General features: G+C 36.1%; 1 protein-coding gene across 1 annotated transcript in view; it reads right to left on the bottom strand.

Annotated features, from left to right (window-relative positions):
- Positions 1–2767: 2767 nt before the first annotated feature.
- LOC126752930 (protein madd-4) overlaps positions 2768–19934 on the bottom strand; it is a 121150-nt gene continuing 103983 nt past the window's right edge. The window contains 4 exon segments of the mRNA XM_050463975.1: positions 2768–7416; positions 9265–9415; positions 9503–9874; positions 11470–11964. Coding sequence (XP_050319932.1) covers positions 7292–7416; positions 9265–9415; positions 9503–9874; positions 11470–11964 — 1143 coding nt within the window. The 3' untranslated portion in view covers positions 2768–7291.

Genomic DNA, 19934 nt, shown 5'->3' with positions numbered 1-19934 from the left:
CCCGGACGACCTTATGGTGGTAGCTGTAGCTAAACAACTTGATGACCTCCAAAATAAATGTAATTAATGCATAAATGGCCTGTGCCAATGGTTTTCTTACATGAGATTGGAACTGGTTGATCACAAAGCAGAAATATTGTTCATAAGTACCAGGAAAATTGAGGAAAAAATAACACTCACTATAAGAGTGTGCCATTATACAGCCACATTTGAAGTAAAGGTAATATTGCACTGCAAACCGAGCACTGGCATACCTGTCAAATAATGTAAGATTTACAACCCTCTATCAAGAATGATGGCAAGTAGAGGCTCTGTGCGCTCCAGCCGTCGACTTCTAATCGCTGAGGGATGAGCTCAGTAATACTATATGCTGCTCCAGTCTGGATACTGTCACCAGACAGAAAATCGTATGCCAGACTAATAAATGCGGTGTTTAGACTCACAGCAATAAAAGTGTAACAAGTGCTTTTCGAACTATATCTGGCGAAGCAGCTAGCTAGTATGCCGTCCATAGACATCCAGGGAGATGAATTCACAAGATTATATGAGCTATCAACGCCAATTACAGAAATCAAAAAAAAAGAGAGGAGAGAAAGAAGAGCATAATTATATGACAGCAACGGTGGCAAACCTCAACCAAAGGACAGTGGACCCACAGACTCATTTCTGATATTCATACGTGGATAACTAGACAATATGGGGACCTGGATTTCCACTTGACCTAAATATTAAGCGGGCATGGGTGTTTAAGAGGCTATCAACACAAATTTCAAAATGACGTGAGTCCATATTGTTCGATATGTACGGAGTCCATAGAAGACTCTGAACACGTGTTTTTGCATTGTTCTCGTTTTCAAAACATAAGGGAAAAATTAGAAACTGCACTAGGTGGCAGGTTAACGGTGGAAAATTTGACTGCATATATGTGTTAGTCCTCTGACAAGTGGAAAGCAACTTCCATCATGACTAAATTAAGACAGTTACAGCAGAATAGGTGTCAGTCTGTTCGTGGTACAGAGGAGACTTAAAATGTGCGGTGCGTTTTAATACCTAAACAAAACTACTGTATTAGATTTTGATCTATAAGGGTCTTTTACCCTTACAGATCGACAAAGCGCTCTGAGTCTATCAAAAATTAGTTGAGATGGCTAACGTCAGTGTTGGGTTTGTCTTCTGGCTTGTCGACGGTAAAACTGTCCAGATGTTTCAACCTCAGTATTGTAAAGGCTGGAAAATGATGAAGAAAGTGCCTAGATGCTTCCATTTTAGTCTCCTCCATACAAATTAGGCAAATGTGTCAGATAAAATTGTTAAGCTTACTTCAGGAATGTCTCTTGGTCAGTGTCCAGAAAAAACTCCTAATTATTTCGACAAGATGAACTTAGTACCTAATAGTCTAGGAATCTCTGATTTGTTCTGGAATGACACATTAGTTTTTAGAATAGTGTTGGATCAGTGATTTTGTTCTAATTGTCACGACAAATGCAGTTTCTTATTTCGCGAGTCTAGTACGTACCTCATAAACAGATTTAGGCTACTTTTTAGATGTCATTAAGCTGACAGCTCCTGCTAAGAGCTAACAAAGCCGAGCTTCATACAATTTTGCCAACTTGCGTCCGACAAGATTTTTATCCTTACTTCGGGAACCCCTAAGGTTTCCGTAAGATGAACATAATACTTAATACCTAATAGCCTAGGAATCTCTAATTAGTTCTGGAACAAAAGATTGGTTTTTGGAATAGTCTCAGATCACTGATTTGGTCCTAATTGTCACGACAAACGCAGTTTCTCATTTCGGAAGACTAATACCTATCTCATAAAAAATTTCGGTTGTCCTTTGAACGTCCCATATTATTTAGGCCATTAAGCTGACAGTTGCTGCTTAGAAGGGAACTGTTTTAAAGTCAACTGCAAAGGACTTCACTCACTTATATTTTTTAGGAGAGCTGGTGTGCTGTAACAGCTCACAAGCAGTTGCAGCTTACAACCTACCTTGAGGTCAGGAAACTTGCGCAAAACTACGCACATAACACCTCTTTACCTATGGACTGAACCTTAAACTTTAGTGTTGAGCTGTTTAGTCGAAGAGACCGAAACCCATATCGTCGTCTTCCTCTGAGCTCCTAGTCTGAACCTGCCGTAGGCTGGCTTCAGCGGCAATAAACTTACGGCTTCACATTCATATAGAGTCTGAATGACCCCTACAACAAAATCAGCAATAGGTCTTTCAAAAGTTTGAAGCTTAAGTTTTTTCATCATAATTTACCATGGAATAACCCATTTGTGCTTATAGTGTATACATATGTATGAGTATGTGTTGTGTGCTATGCATATGTCAGTTGGTCCGTTTGTGTAGCTTAGGGTGCCTTTGAAAAGCTAATTTCACACGTTTATTCATTTTATTGCAATTACATTCATTATTTTCATATTTTTTACATTTTTCAATATCAACTTTAATTACTTTAGCAAGTGCAATAATCTCACATCGCAACATTGAGCTCAGTCATTGTGACAGTGTGGCATAAAAGTACGTTTTTTTCGCTTTCCTTGCATTTCATTTCCCTTAATTTACTTAATTACATTTAACAACAATATGCGCTGGCTCGTTATTTACGTTTATACATATAAATGTATGTGCATGTGTATGTGTACTCCTAACTAATTACATTTATGCGTTCGCGTCTTTTGTGGCAACATTTCGCGGTAAATTTTTTCTGTTTGCTTTCGTTTAACGTTTTGTTTGGTTTTTTTACTTCGCAGCTTTGTCGTATTTTTTCATATTGTGTACAAAAAACATTCAGTGAAGTGCTTTTTCACCCACACATACACGCACTTGCACACACACTCACTCAAGCAGACACTTAATTGTGTTATTTGTTCATGCTTTCTTTTGTCTGTTTGTTTTTTGTTTATTTTTTGTGTTTTTCTTCGCACAATTCGCCATTTGCTTACAACAGCTCACACACACAATTGCATTTCAATCTTATTAACTTCTTTACGCCTTTTTGTTTAATTTTAATTTTGTATTGTTACTTTTTGTCTGCAGTATATCTGTGTATGGTATACATTTGTATACGAGTTTATTCTTTGCATATTTCATTATCAAGCATTGTCCTTGTGTTAAGGGCTTAGCTGCTTAAATACTTATTTAATAATTAAATACATACATTACTAACTATGTTGTTGTTGCATAATTACAAATTTATAACTGTATTGACTAATTTTTAATTCGTTGAGCTTGAAAAAGTTTTTACAATTAAGCTTTAATTTAATTATATAAAGTGTGTGGAAACCATTGAATCATATTCTTAACGACAAAATAATTTATTATTTTTACAAAAACGATCAAAACTGGATATTTAACAAAATAAAGTTGAAAAACTGTACTTCCTTAAATTGCTTTTCTTGCTGACTTGTCAACTTTATCAGACACTATTATAATCTTCCTCAAGGCTCTAGGAAGATTATAGTTTCATTGAAATTTTAAAATAATATAGACTTAATAGGAAAACAAAAGATCATCATAATAAGAAAAAATGCATAATATTCTCACTCTTCGCTAATCAGTAATGGAAAAGGAGATGCCAACTTGCCATCAGCATACCGTCCATTACGCATGCTTGACACAACGGAAAAGCTCTGTGAAAGGCTGCATAAACCCAAACTCGAAGAGGCTATCAATGAAGCTGGAGGACTCTTCTCTAGACAACATGATTTTAGACCCACTCTAGGAGCTATAAAATGTGTCATTGAAAGTGTAGAAGACGCACAGCAAAGATGGCATAAATATAAAAAATTAGTGTTGCTAGCGACTTTAGATATCCGAAACGTCTTTAATAGCGCTAGATGGGTGGATATGATTGTCACTCTCGATAAAAGCTTTGAAATCCCCGACGACCTCAGAGCTGTGGTACGGAGCTACCTTAGTAAAAGAATACTGCTGTACCTAATTAGATAGGGATCACGACAGATAGCAGTGACGTCAGGAGCAGCATAAGAATCCATTCTAGTCTCAGACTTGTGGAAAACACGGCTACCACGCTATACTAAAACTCAAATTTAAGACTAATCGTACTTAATTGGCTACGTGGACGACATTGAAGAAGTTCTACGAAAGCTTAATCTGGTCATGAGACGGACGTAAGCATGGTTGGACTCTCACAACCTCCAGCTCAATACCGAAAAAACAGAGCTACTACTGCTAACACATAAGCACAAACCCTCGAAATAAGTATGAAAGCGACTACGAATATTCTGAGAATGCAAGCAGAAGAAACTACCTTGGCGTAAGACTGGATCCCAGTTTGTAACCTTCTGGGTACAAATCCAGCACGCCAACATAGGAGGCCCTAGATAAGAAAAGAGGAAGCTCCTAGTGTCTACGACAATCAGCGTTCTATTATACGGAGCAGAGATCTGAGCAGATGTGCTTAAAAAGGAAAACCGGCGTCAGTGTGCACCGCACCATAGCTCCAGAGTTGCATCAGCCTATGGAAGAGTGTCAAGCGATGCAGTATTAGTTATAAGCGGTAATGCACCAACTGACCTTATGGCATACGAAAGAACAAGCTGTGGGAGCTAAAGAAAAAATCCGAAAATAACAAGAGCGCAATAGAACAAATAAAGAAAGATAGTTAAAATAACAACATGGCAACGAAGATGTGAGAAGGAGGGACACGGCAGATGACTGGCCAAACTAACAAAAAATCTAAATTTCTGGACAAGCCGTAAATATGGAAAAGTAGACTTTTACACAACCCAGCAGATTTCCGGTCACGGATACATGAAAAAGTACCTCCGCAGGATAGGGAAAGTTGAAGAGCCGTTATGTCCATACAACGACGCGGCAGACCACGACGAAGCTGAACACACATTCTTTGAATTTGTGCGATGGCAACGAGAATGCAACGAGAACGCACCGCCGTCTGCGACATGCTGGAGATTGAAGAAAACTGGGGGATTATCAAGATATTTTATTACGGTATTTAATAGTAAGCAACTTTTTAAATTTTCGACCTAGTTATACTAATCAAGCTTATGGCTACGTAAACGAGCTTTTTAGCTGAAAAAATTTAGATTTTGACGGAGTTAATTTCAAATTACAATTACAAATTTCAAGGAAGTGTAATAAAGTTAAACAACGAAATAACTTTTAAATAAAAATCAAGTATATATAATATTATTCTTAGAACCTTCTTGAAACCACAGAGTTAGCAAGCTAACAAGTATATTTATTAGTGTTTGAATTGAACAACATCTGAAGTATATTTCACTTCATCACTAATATTGTACAAGTTTAATTAATTCACATCTCATGAGAAATTTGGAAAATATATATATTTTTTATTTTTTTAATAGTTTATACCTTTGAAATACACTACGAAAACTTTAAACGAATTTTTAAAATATTTTTGAGCTATAGGCTTCTCAAGTGAAGCCGCTCAGTTCAATCAGCTCATTAGCTTATCTTTAAAAGCGCTTTTCTCAAAACTACAATTTCCTGATTTACTCTGGCGACAAAAGTGGCAGCATTCGGTTACCAATGGCACGATCACTATAAATTTTTTTTTTTTGATTTTTTTTTTTGTATGTTTCTGCATATCTTCACTTGGAATGCAAAATAACGTAAAAAAACTTTTTATAAATTTACAGGCGAAGGAAGAACTACATGATAGAAATCACTCATATTGAAACCAAATTTGGGTTTGGTTATAAAGTGGTTATGTATTGGTCATAAAAAGGTTATGTATTGGTTATAAAATGGTTATGTATTGGTTATATCTGAGAGCGCAAGCTTGAAATTTTACGATATTACTGATATAAGATGATATAGTGAATTGTAAGTAATAAAAACTCAATTTCGATCTTTTTGATGATACGTTGGTTTGCATTTCAAGTGACGATATATTTCTCCATACAAAGGCCTACCAGTTTATAGAATTTTAGCAGAAAAAAAGCCCTAGCATTGGGTAAGTTCAACTTTTTTTTAAAACGCCGCCATTTTTTGCAGATCTTTCATCCATGGAATAGGTTGGAAACAGTGCAGTATTAGGTGACCCGTTTTTGCACCGTCAGAGATCGCGTGCAACTCGAAAACTGTCATTCTAAATGTGTCCTTTGGGAATATGTTGGGTTAGGTTAAATAAAGGAGCTGAGTATATGAACAACCTCACTAGCACAGAGCTAGAGACGTTTGTCTATTGTGATGCTCTGAACTATATGTGTGCACCTTAGTAAATAAGAAAAATATATCGGAGTTGTACACATCATTTTAATTTAGTCAATTAGCGAACTATTTATACTAATTAAAGTGGTTTCAAAGTGCTAATTGACTCACTTAAACTTAAAGGTTAAATTAAAAAAAAAAATATTATGGTACTAATTATGAAATAATGATCGTTTATGCGCGTAAAGATCACATAGAAGTGAAAATAAAAATTATATATATCTTAAGGCGGTTGTTTATATCTAAATTATGCTAAATTATCATATAATTTTCTCTTTAAAATATTTATATATTTACACAGGCATAAACACACATTCGCTTTATTTTAATAATTTAGCTTTCTTGTATGTATGTATTTGTATATATATGCATGCTTGTAACCACAAATATAACGATTTCTTTTATTTTTGTTATTTTTGGTGCATTTTTATAAATATCTATTTACTAATGCATTTCAATGAGGCTGCTGCCATTATAATCGCATTTATATGTACATATATGCATACGTACATACATTAGTATGCGTGTATCCACTTGTGTGTGTAAACAGGCTTGTATAAAGCAATCTATAGTTAGTTAGTTTTTATTTGGATTTACCTTGCTTATTATTATTTATTTGCTTTCATTCAAATCATTTGGTCGCACTCACTCAACATACTCAAATATTTATTTTATGAATAATTTATTATTGAGCGGTAATTTGTTTGCCTTCCAATCATGCGCTTCAGTTGCTTGGGTTGCGGTTCGCACAGTATATATTCATGAAAGTATGGGTTTTTATGTCTCTCTGCTTAAATATTTAACATTTTCGCTTCATGAATTTGTATGGAATTTGTTTAGTACTGTTATTATTATTATTATTACTATTTTATTACTTTCACTCTACCTCAATTTTACATTAATGTTTGGTAATCCGTTGAATATTCGCATTCGAATATTCCTTCGTTTACTTCTTTGGAGAGCTGCTGTTGATTGTGTGGGTTATTTGTGTTGTTGTGTTCTTTGCTTTTGCGCCGCAGCCTTGACTTTTACACTTTTTCTTAACTTTGCCCATATTTGTTGTTGTTAATTGTAGTATGCATTGAATTGGCAAGACTTGCAGCATTTCTCTTGGTAACGGTGCAATCTGCACAAGCCCATCGAGCGTACGTTGCGACAATACCGTGAAGTGTCCTTGCATTGGTCAAAAGCTGTAAAAGTGAAGGGAAAACTTTATTTTATGGCAAATAAAATTATTTGAAAAATATGTATTTTCAGGTGTATAGCTCTAGTTTGAGGTGAGTTAGGGTTAATTTCAGGTTATATATCGGTACAAGTTGAGGACTTTGAATTAATTGTACTTCGACATTTCATTAGAATATGGATTATTTACTGGAGAGTTCACACTCAGAATCATTTTTATCCTACTTTTATGATCACAAATCGAAATACTGTTATTTTTCACTAATTCAAGACCAAGAAACTGAGAATCAATATGGTCTTACCTTCATCTTAACCAAAATGATTCAGTGACTTTAGAAATGAAGACATTTTTTTTACAACTTGAGCGCTATTTGATTTTGTATAAATGGTTAGAAGTTAAACCTAGAAATTAGTTAAATACATAGCTTAATATTACAACAGAGGGCATCTAGCAGTTTTGAGCTTCGGTAGTCAAAATTTCAGCAAAGCTGATGTAGTGACAGCAAAACTGGTGTGCGACGCCTGTTCACCTGTAATTGGAAAAACCATTCTATATTTGTGACTGCAAGCTCATCTTGAACGGAATAGTCCACTAATCTCAAGCTGAAAGCTCCTTGACAATCATTGCTTTTCTGATCATAGTTATATCGGGTTCTGTCTAGGCGGGGAATCTCAGCCTAGAAAGTCTTTTAGAAATCCCAGCAATACAAATTAGGAAGGGTACTCCAAGAGGCTCCGACGAACTCTCCCACGCGCGCCGAGGCTAAACTCATTGGTCACCACCGACACGGTGGACGAGTGGGTCGAAGTATTCAGCTCGACGTGTAAAACTGCACTGGAGAGTTCCTGTCCACCGAAAACACCGAAGGGTAAAGGGAAACCTCTCTCGTGGACTATAGAAGTGTTGGAAATCAGAACGTTTTGCAAACGTTTATTCAACAAGGCCTTCAGGAGTTAAGAAAGGCGAAGAGGACCTCACGAAAAAACCTCTGAGAATTAGTGGAAGGATGTCTTGACTCCTCGAGGTCTAGGCGTATTCTCGCAAAGACCCCGTTTCCCCGGGTTATATACATCCAGGGGGTCTGGAGACGAGCCAGAGTTGACGCAGGGGTATCTCAGCGTCGTAACAAATTGGGCGGTCGGAAGTGGTCTCGCTCTACGACAGCACAGTCAAGCCCATTATGTTCTGTGGAATCTTCATGTTGGAGGGCTCAAGAAAAAACCACACTTGCAAAGAAACTCGAGAGCGTTCAACGGGCGGCCATCTTCAGCAGGTGTGCTGCACTAGGGAACCTTACCATGGCACTTAACGCCATCTTGTACATAGTGCCCGTAGAGATCGTCGGCAAATGTATGGCTGCGAAAGTTGTTATCAGACTCAGAAATCTGGGTTCTGGGAAACACTTTGACTTCAAACCGGATCACTTGGATCATGGAGTCGCCTAACCGAACTCTGCTGGCTCCTTCTCTGCCCATATACCGAAGAGGGTGTTGTTGGTGGGAAGACACATGAACCTTAGTTGATAATCCTACATTTATCAAATTCTTATATCATTATTTGTGACAAGACGTAAGTTTATAAACATGATGTGGAAAGTAACACGATCTTTCTGAAAATCTAGTTGGTGTTAGACTGTTAAAGTTTATTCCTTTGTAGGTGGATAGATCACATGCAATATCTCAGTAATCATATCTGTTAAACTACAGGTCTTAGTTCTGAACTGGATTCTAATGGAATACACTCTGTTTAATTTAATAATGAAGGAAAATTTATTCATCCGAACACCTAAAAAAGTATCTCCACAAAACCGCCAATTAATATTAATAGTAAAATGTATAAATAATTATTTACTCACTTTTTGCAAAGCACGGCGGACTCTTACACACTTTCATAACTGCTGGACGTGGCTGATGGCGACAGGCATTGCCCGCTGGTCGGCGCGTGCCATACCAAACACACTGTAAAATGCGGTATTTAATTCCCTGACGACCGCATTGCGCATTGCACTGCAAGACAGGAGAAGCAGAGAAGAAAATGTGGATAAATAAAAAAGAAATTGAAAACGAGTCAGAGATTCACACAAACACACTTACCTCAGACCATGGTTCGACACGCCAAACCCCCTTGCAACGCTCACTATAACACTCCTGTCGACTAATTGGACGCTGTGACACACTGCAGGCATCCGTCGCCTCAGTGGCATTCGCAAAGCGACATTTAACCTCACGCTTTTGTATGGCCGTGTTGCGCCCAAAGCAACGCGAACGCTGACACAAAGTCCACTCGCCAGCCTCCCAACGGGCACACTCTTCGTGGCCGCACATTTCAAACGTGTCAGGAACGCTTAGTCCATAATCCTCACAGTACGCATTGTCGACCGTTTCGATGTCCGCTTCCACGTGTGATTCCAGCGAATTATATGCGGGCGTGTGGTGGCGCAAACGTAGGCACGTTATTGAGCGACGCTGTGGTATGGAAAAATTGTTGATTTATATATTATGATACTAAATATTTGTGAAAATAAAATATCTGCATATGAATGTGTTAGCGTACCTATACATATGAACATACAGATTAAAAAAAAAAACGTTTCATAAAGCTAATGGATGGTTAAATTGCAATACAAATTGTGTGTTGGTTACTCATACGCCATGGCGCACGGTTTACGCACAGTTGTTTATTTGTGTGTGCAGAATGAAAAAATATGCTGACTATGTGCATGAGCGATGCAATGGTTGCAACTCAGTTGAATAAATAATTGATATATATTTCACTGTGTCTATTTTGGAATAATTGTCGCGTTTTAACAAGAAAAAAATGTCACAACTGGAAAATTATCTAAGAACTGTTAGACCAGTTAATGCCAATATTTTGCATATTTGATACTTTTATCCAACCCCTCATACAATTTAAAATTTAATAATTTTTGAAATTTTTGCTTTGGTTCGTAACTTATAATTTTAAACTTTTTAATTTTTTTTCACAGCTGGCAACTCTTGTATAACAGAAAAAAATGTACACAACTGTAAAATTTGCTAAGGCTTCTTAGACCTGTTGATACCAGTATTTTGAAAATTTTATAAAAAATTATAAAAATTGTAATTTTAAATTTTCTTAATTTTTTACACAGCTGGCAACTCCTGCAAAAATATTTTAAATCTTTAAGTCACTCAGAAATTCCTATAATCATTTTGTCAACATTTTTTTGTCTTATTAATCTAAATATACTTACTTTTATAACAGGTGGCAACCTTATTACAAAATTGTTAAATCTTTTAATATCCCTCAAGACTTTACAGGTATTTTGAACTCCTTATCACATTTATTTAGAACTAACAATTTAAATTTTTCAAACTTTTTTACACATATGGCAACTCTTCTGACAACATTTTCAACTATAAAGTTTTTCGTACTTCTGAAATAATGCAAAAATTCTGTTGACATATAAATTATATTAAATTAAAGTTTTTATACAGGTGGTAACCTTCCTCAAAATATGTGAATTATCTTTCATATTTACTTTGGACTCTGAGAGCTTCCTATAATCATTTTGTCAGCAGTCAGTTATGTTACTAATTTTAATGAATTAAAATTTTTAACAGGTGGCAACCTTATTCCAAAAATGTTAAATCTAATAATATCGCTCAAAACCATACATTTATTTTGAACTTCCTATCACATTTATTTCGCACTAACAATTTCAATTTTTCTAATTTTCATATACAGATGGCAACTCTTTTGACAATATTTTCAACTTTTGAAGTTTCTTATAATTCTTGAATATTGCAAAAATTCTGTTGACCTATAAATTAAATTGCATAAAAATTTTCAAACAGGTGGCAACCTTCCTCAAAAAATGTAAACTATAATAATATCTTTTTGTAAGTTCCAGCAGTCTGTGAAGTTTGTTTTTAGCTTATTTACTTTTTATTTTTTCATGTATTTTTAGTTTTAAAACAGGTCTTTTAAATTTCGATCACCTGACCATATGTATACTATGTATAGTGTAAACAGCAGCACTTAACTAAATTCATGGAAGTCGAAATTGTGCAACACTTACCCGTAAACCTGCGCCGCCCGCATTACCGCACTTCTCTGAACACTCCGACCATTCGCCGATGCGCCATTCGTACGTGACATGGTTACTCGTGGCCACCGTGGCTGTTTCTGCCTCGCCCTGCTTCTGCCACCTGGCGTGCGGTGAATGTGGTGAGTCGTCCTCATGTGTTGCGCCAATGGCATTGCTAACTGTTGGCAGCATTGTTGTTGTACTTGTGATGACGCTTATATGCTCTGTTGCTTCCTGTTCGTGCCAAACATTGCCGTCAGAGTTAACGTTGCTGCTGCTACCGTCATTCCTGTCTTCTAGCGTTGTAAGCGATGATGAGGCATATGCATCGGACGCGGCAAGGGTCCGCAGATCTCCAACGTCGATTTGTGGTCGCATGGGCTCGTCCTGTTCGAAATTTTCTAAATCGATGCCGAATTGTAGACCCTTGTCGAACAGCATGTGATGTCCTCTCGAATCGCCAAATTTCTGAAAAGGCCACAAATGCTGCGGTACCGAAGTTGCGAGAGAAAAAGGAAACGAAATAGCAAATCGGATTAGCAAAGTAAGCGGCTTAAAATGTGCACGATTCTATTCTACTTTATTTCTTGTTATTTGTTGATAAGGCAAGTAGCCTGCGGCCAAAACAGCGGCAAATCACCAGAAGCTGAACTGAGTACAGATACAGCTGTCATGCTTTAAAGCGTATGTGAGGCATGCAACAGTAATTTGTGTATATTTATGAAACTGTATGTGTGTGTATAGTTTGTGCGGGTATATGATCACAGCATGCATTTGTCCACAAGCAATTTTCATTATGAAAATAAATAAATGTGTATGGGTGCATGCAAGAGATATAAAGTTTATGTGTTAAGTTGTGGTTACCCACATTGTTGACACAGTGGACGCATTGGGCCACTTTTTTTCTTTTCGTGACCATTTCGTTCTACTTATATGAGTATAGTCACTCGAAGAGGCCAGATATCGAGGCATCATATTTGAACTTATCAACTTGCTATGTGTGTATCTAAGCATACATTTTTGCTAGCCGTAATCTCACATCCATTATATAATATAACTGAGCTTTCCGTGATCTTTTTCAACTCTCTATTAGAACTCATTTCATGTACCACACCGTTTCTCTGTGCTAATTTTCGAAACTTTTGGTCAGCAAAATTATCTCGGAAAACTATAAGGCCACTTTTTGGGCATTGTCGAACAATTTGCGTTCTCAATGTATGACCCGCAACTCAAGACAATAACATACACTTGTACAAACAAACAAAGAATGAAAAGGAAGGAATGCAGAAGAATGCAGAAAAAGCATTTCCTGTTCTAATATCGCAAACCCCCCCTGGTACAAATGCAATTTTTCTCTAATTATATAAAATCAATAGGTTACAATCAGACATTCCTTCACTACAGATTTATAAGCAAAATATTTTAATTCAAAACTAAGAGAGACTAAGAAAAATTTCATAAAAAATACTTCTCTCTAAAATCATTATACATCAAGTATTTATTAAAGATTGCCCTTATCAGAATAGAACAGTAAATCTATCGACTACCTACAATAATTCAAACATTGTATACTGTGGGCAAAATAAATAATAAAAAATTGTAAGACTTTTTAATTTAAATTTCGTCCGAAAACCTATTCGTTGATATATTTGTTTTCTAGGTTTATATGGCTATCAGTGACATCTTTGCCAAATGCCTCATCAAAGTAATCATTAGTGTTTAGCATACGTTTGTCTTTCTGAAGTACACAAAGTGCCATCGGCGGTTTTTACGATGAGTGGAATTAATCACAAAAGAAGCACTATAAAATTTTGCGTGCGGAATCATATTTCTATTGTCAAAACGTTCAAAATGTTGGATAAGGCCTTCAGTGATAATTGTTTGTCGTGAAAAAGTGTTTTTGATTGATACAAATTACTCAAAGAGGATCGAGAACTCGTTGACGACGAACCACATCCAGAATGGCCATCAACATCAACTGACGATGAACATATCACGTCAATAAAATAAATGAATTGGTGATTGACAATCGACGATTAAATGTCAGAGATCTTGCTGACATCGTTGGAATATCGGAAGGATCAGTGAAAACCATTTTGTAACATAACATCATTTGGGCCTAAGAAAAGTGAAACCTAAGTGAAACTAAATTTTTTCGAAAAACAGCATCGCGTTAACGTCTGTGAAACAACGCTTTCGGACTACCAGGATGTTATGAAACATATTATTGGTTGCGATATGTCTTGGATTTATAACTACGACCGGGAAACAGACAATCAATTGACCGAATATCGTGGGAAAGGTGATCCGAAGGCGAAAAAATCACGTTAAAGCAGGTCAAAAATCAAAGTTATGTTGACAGTTTTCTTTGATTATGGAGGTGTGGCACACTCTGAGTTCCTTCCGACTGTCAAAAAAATATTATTTAAACGCAACCGGAGTTACGGGCCGACTACTCTTGGTTTTTGCACCACTTTAATGCACCGTTGCATACTGCATTGATTTCTCATGAGCTTTTCGACAAATTTTCAACCAGTGAATTTGCCTGATTTAGCTATGTGTGACTCTTGTATATTCAGCAAACTCAAAAGACCGCTTCAGGGAAACCGTTTTGAGGTAATTGAAATCGATAACGTTAATCGCTACTCGCATTGAAGGCTATTCCGGAAATAGACTTTAGCAACTATTTCGAGAATTGGAAAACACGTTGGCGCAAATGTATTTTTCGCCAAGGCTTTAACGGCGCGACATGGATATATTTTGAAGAATAAATTAAGAATTTTAAAATTGTGAACCAAAGTATTACTATTTTTTGCTCATATTAGTACACACAAACATATGTACAAGTATACTGATACATTTAATTTCTAGTTTACTTGTTGATATAATACAAAGACACTAACAGTACAAGACTTGGTGATTTCCCACGAGTGCTAGCCATATCGGCTGGTACAGCGAATGACGGAAATTGTTGAAATACAAAATGAACCAACATTACTATGAATGTAAATTGCACCAACGGGAAGCTATTGCTGCTTTCCTGCAGTTCTGTTGTAAAGCAATTTTACATTCATTGAATTCACGCGGGATAAGAGGATAAGGGAATTGATATTTTTGCACATATACAGGCAGTCGCTTTTTTAATTTTCGATTATTACGGTAGGCGTTAACAACTGATTCCGCAAGCCTTAACCCAACACTATCACTACCAACATCACTGACTGAGTGCCTCGATGTGGGCGAGTTTTGTTGAACATTGTTGTATTGCTTATATCGTTGGCCGCATCTATGTATGCACTCATATGTAACATTAAACATGCAACGTATGTGTTTTGGTTATGGCGAAAAGTGTGAAATAAGTGCATCATTATTGATGCATTTCCCAATCAACCTGGGCTGCTGAAAGTAAATTCATAAATTGGCGCCTACTTAAAAATTACAATACATTTAACTATAATTTTTTAACTTTATTGATTTTTTTTTAATATCAAAGGTTACACATATTTTTATTTTTTGTTAGTCTATATAATATGGAGATGTTTAAAGAATGTTCGTTTCAAATTTCAAGTAAAACGATTGAGATAACGGGAAGACCGCAAACAGTTTGTAAAAACTCGATTAAAGTTTTAAGGAAAGACTAAACCATTCGAGTTGCCTTGATACTAATACGGTTTTAGGTTTGAAAATTATTTAGGTTTTCAAAAATTCTTTGAGAAAAATATTGTTGAATATCTAAGCTATCGAAAAAACGTTCGAGTTTCATATTTGTAGACTTCATCGAATAGTAAAACAACTACAGCGCGCGCTTGAAAACGTGAACACTCAGAAACGTGAACACAAAACGTTTCAATGCTTGCAAGTATTTTGCGACCTTAAATAATTCTCAATTCAAGGATACCATTAATTGTAAATTACGTTTTTTGTTTGTGTTTTAAAATGCTGAAACAACACATTTTCTGGGTCCGGAAAAGAAAAACGCTGCATTCTTCAGAGCTTCCCAAAATGGAGAAAGCTCCTTATCGTTGATTTATCCGTATGCGAAATAAGAATAGGCCAGTAAATGGGTTAATGAAAACCTCCATTCAAAATTAAAAGAAAACTAGGCAGATTTTTACACTAGTGATGGATGGCTTCAAAATTTCAAGAAAATATCGGGCGAAAAGTTGTCTTCACAGCATCAGCTACTTACACTTTTCAAAGAAAAACTTAGAGCTAAAATGACCGAATTGGATTTGGTAAGGGATCTGCTATATACTACCGATAAGTCCAGTTTATTCAGAAAACTTCTGTCAGAAAAAATGTATATCTCCAGTTTGGAAAAAAGAGCATCAGGCGTAAAATGGCGAAGCAACAAATCACGTTTTTGTGTTACTCAAACGCCACTGGAACTCACAAGAACTTGCCAATTAAAGGTCATCTCTTAATCGATAACGCTCCTTCTCATCCAGATGAAGCTGAACTAATAGCGGAGGATGAAATACTTTTCGCCACCAAACGTTACTCTACTCATTCAACCGAAGCACAAGAAGAACATTAAAAACTGCAATAAATCTTTTGGAAGGTGTATGCAGTGAAGAAACCCTAGCTGATTGCTGGAAGAATATTTTAAATTTTGCAGAAAACAATGGTGGTCCTGAAGATAGTATGCCGGTGGCAGTTTTAAAAGAAAAATGAGAAGCCGAACTTCGCCCTTTGATAATATGATCAACGATATATAAGTTATTGCGAATTTATTTCTTATTAAAAACTTTAGAGTGAATGTACGTTATCAACCATTCGTGAATAGAAAGAAAATATTGAAGTGGATAATGCGGACGACGATATTGAACCAGAGGACGAATTAGAAGAAGACTGCATCTCGGAGACACCGGAGAAAACCAAATCAAGCAGTTGAAATTTTCAATAAAGCACTACAGAGGACTAATCATGAAGACGTCTTTCAAAACGAAACGATTGTACAGAGACGCCTAAGAGAGTTTTCTCAAACTTACATTTCTTATATCAAATTCTTTAAGTACAATCTAATACATATACGAAACAATAATAAAATGTGAATAGTGTAAACATACATATACGAGTATTAACTTATTATTTTTGGGTATTAGAAAACGTGAACATTTTGCAAATGTGAACTGTTTTGGTTTCAATTAGTTCATGTTTTCGAGCGTGTGGTGTTCTTACAACTTGATATCCTTATATGTTTCAGAATACTTTTATACAGTAATTTTTCGTATTCTAGCTAAATTATTTTTATCTATATATTTTGCTTTGTATCGTATCACTTAGACCAATATCGACAAGTGAGCGGCTTCTTGGAGAGAAGAGCACGTTCGCGTATATACAGAGATACAAACAGACAGACATATCTAAATCAACTCTGCTCGTCAAACTGATAATTATATTACATATATACCACTAAAATAATTCCTATAAGTAGATATATGGTTATACCGTGTGACCTGCACTATGTCGTATGAATTGTGAAATTTAAAATTTTAAAATGTGATAAATTAACTATAATTCCCAGCGTATATGAGTATAAATTAATTAGTGCAGAAAATTTAATTGTGCAACTTTGCAAATTATGCAAAATTGAATTGCACTTGGCGTTAAAAATATTACTGCGATGTCTAATGCAAATAAGTATTTATGGTAATCTGCTTAAACTACACATACCCATAAACGCAGAGACTCGCATACATGCATACATATGTGCTCACTTATATACCTAAAAACCTTCACAAATTTGATAGTCCGCATCAGCATGGAGTTAGTGCATACTAACCGTTACGCAACTGGCAGGAGCTGACGGTGATACGGAGGCGGCTTTAGTTGCTGCCATCGCTGTCGTTGCTGCTGTTGCTATTGGCATTTTGTGCATATTGGCGCGCTTCAATTGCCAAATGTGTCATTGAAAGTCGACAAATAACTAGAAGGAACGCCAACTGCCGTGTACTTAGCTCTGCCTTATGCGCTCGCCGTTCTATGACGTTTTCCACACAGTCAGCAGGCAGCAGAGCGAAGAGAAATGATATGTGTACGCATTTGTATATTTTTTTTTGTATATGTTAATATGAATATGGAATATGTTTATATGTATATGTGGGTGCGTCGTGCGCATTTTCGAAATTGCAATTTCGCACTGCTCTGCGTTTGTCATTTGACGTTTTACACTTTAGTGGATAGCCAAGAGCGGGAAATTCCAAGTTGGATTTAGCATTTCACAGTAACAGGATTTCATATGTTTATATGTGAATTTATGGTTTATGTGTGAATTTTTTGGTTTATTATTAGAAATCTGGAATTTTTGGCATTTGAATTATGAAGAGATAGACATAATGGTTGTCAAAAAGTCTTGCGGTATTTTCTCTAGTTGGCGCTGAAAGCGCGTAGTTCTAGTTTTATTCGTCGCATCGGGTTATGCACAACGATTTCCACCGCACAACGTTTCAACGTTTTCGTTCTGGTGTAGAGGTGGTCGAAGATGCGCCACGCTCCGGAAGGCCTGTCGTCGAAAATTGCGATAAAATCGCTGAATTAGTCGAAAGAGACCCGCATAGTAGCAGCCGTAGCATGGCTGGGCATGAGTCATCAAAAATTCATTTCTATTTCAATAAAAAAAAATTCAATAAAAATACCGCAAGACTTTTTTGACAAGCCATTATAAGTAGATGCATAAATGTGTGGGAAGGAAGTGCCGAGGAATTTGAAAGGAAAATGCTAGCAATACAAGCAACACTTTAAATTTTAGGGGGGCAAATTCGGTTAGATAGTTCAAAAATTCGAATTTTTATTTCATATATTACTCTGTACGACAAACAAATTTTTTTTTTGGGTGTAGCACAAAAAAGTTTTTTGCGCGAAATTGCGTCATAAGTAAAAAAAAAATGAAAATTTTTTCGTTTTCTGAGCTATATCCCAAATTCGAAATCTTCAAAAACTTTTTGGTTAGTTATAGTTACCAAAAGCCACAAAAAATAAATAAATGTTCATGTTTTGCAAGTATGAATGCCCAATCTGTCACGTGGATGACACTGCGTATGAGTAACATTTATTGTGATTGCCTACTCTATGTATTGCAGATGCGGTAACATTATGGGAATCCCATATGTTAAAGGCAATGCCCGCGTGAAGCTTTCACATAATCAACCAATATGTTAAAAAGTATTTTCGTGCAACCTCACACGTTGCAACCACAATTACAACAACACTTATGCATTTTCTATGCTTTTTGCCTTTTTCACGCCTTGTCATTCAAGGGTCTCATTTTGACGCAATGACAGATACTCAGAAAAGCGAGCTATCAGTCAAGCAAGAAAGCCAGGATTACAACATTAACAACAACACATACATATATTCCCAGTTGATATTCGCCAATACTCATACTGGCTGTAGTTGGCAATTCAGTTGGTGTTGATAACATGCTTCCGTTGGTTAATTGGTTAGTGGTCTGTTGGTACTGCAGCTTTACAAAAATATATATAGGTATATGGACCCACTATGCGCTATCGAAGTTGTGAATTTGAGTTAATAAAATAATTGAATTGACTTGCGGCGCTGCGCATATTGGGTGCCGCTGCGACATAATAAACAAAAACGAAAATATTTGCCGTCAAAGGTATTTTGAACTCAAGGACAGATTGTGTACATGAAATATTAATATATCATAATAGAGTTTAAGTATATAATAATAGTCGCTTGAAAGAAGGGATGTCTCTTAAAATATTAGTCGACTAAGACTTGAGAATTTTTCTCGTGGCAAGTTAATGCTCAAAGTTGAAAAATTAATCAACAAAATAGTTTACCCTAGTTCTAAAGAATTAAAAAATGTTTGATTTATAGATATTTAAAATTGATTGGAAACATTTGGATATTTTATTCCTTTCAAGCCACATTTCATGGAAATTAGATGTAATTTTTAACTTAAAAATTGCAGAAAAAGTCAAGCCTTTGTGGTCAAACGCATGCTAATGTGTTCAGAGATTTAACTAATTTGGCGTCATATGAATTTTTCTTCAACATTGGCTTCCAGAGTTAGTTAATATCTTCAATAAATTTCTGTGGTTTACGCCTAGATTAAAACTGGCTTAAGACAAAACGAGTCCAACATTGAAACCTCTGCTTCAAATGCACATACTGAACTTCGCCGAACAGACTTGTCCGCAAACACTCATATGTGGTGTAACACCATACATGGTTGCCTCTGTGACCACTGCTATGCAACCGCAATACAAGCACACCGCTCATATTCATTCGTTTGCATGCCACGTTGCATGCTTCAAGTATATATAACTGGCTGCGATTGAATGAAAATTATTAATAAATTTGTGGCGGCCGCAAAACAGTGTTGTTCTCATATACACGTACAGTTGTACACAATCACGCACAACGGAGCATTTTCCTTCTCAAACCGGACAAAAGTGAGAATTATAAACAACAGTGATGCTACTCAAGAT

Source organism: Bactrocera neohumeralis, chromosome 3 (genome assembly GCF_024586455.1).
Source record: "Bactrocera neohumeralis isolate Rockhampton chromosome 3, APGP_CSIRO_Bneo_wtdbg2-racon-allhic-juicebox.fasta_v2, whole genome shotgun sequence".
NCBI classification, from domain to species: Eukaryota; Metazoa; Arthropoda; class Insecta; order Diptera; family Tephritidae; genus Bactrocera; species Bactrocera neohumeralis.
Note: the sequence above shows the minus strand (reverse complement) of the source record. Positions and strands in the feature narration are given on the sequence as shown.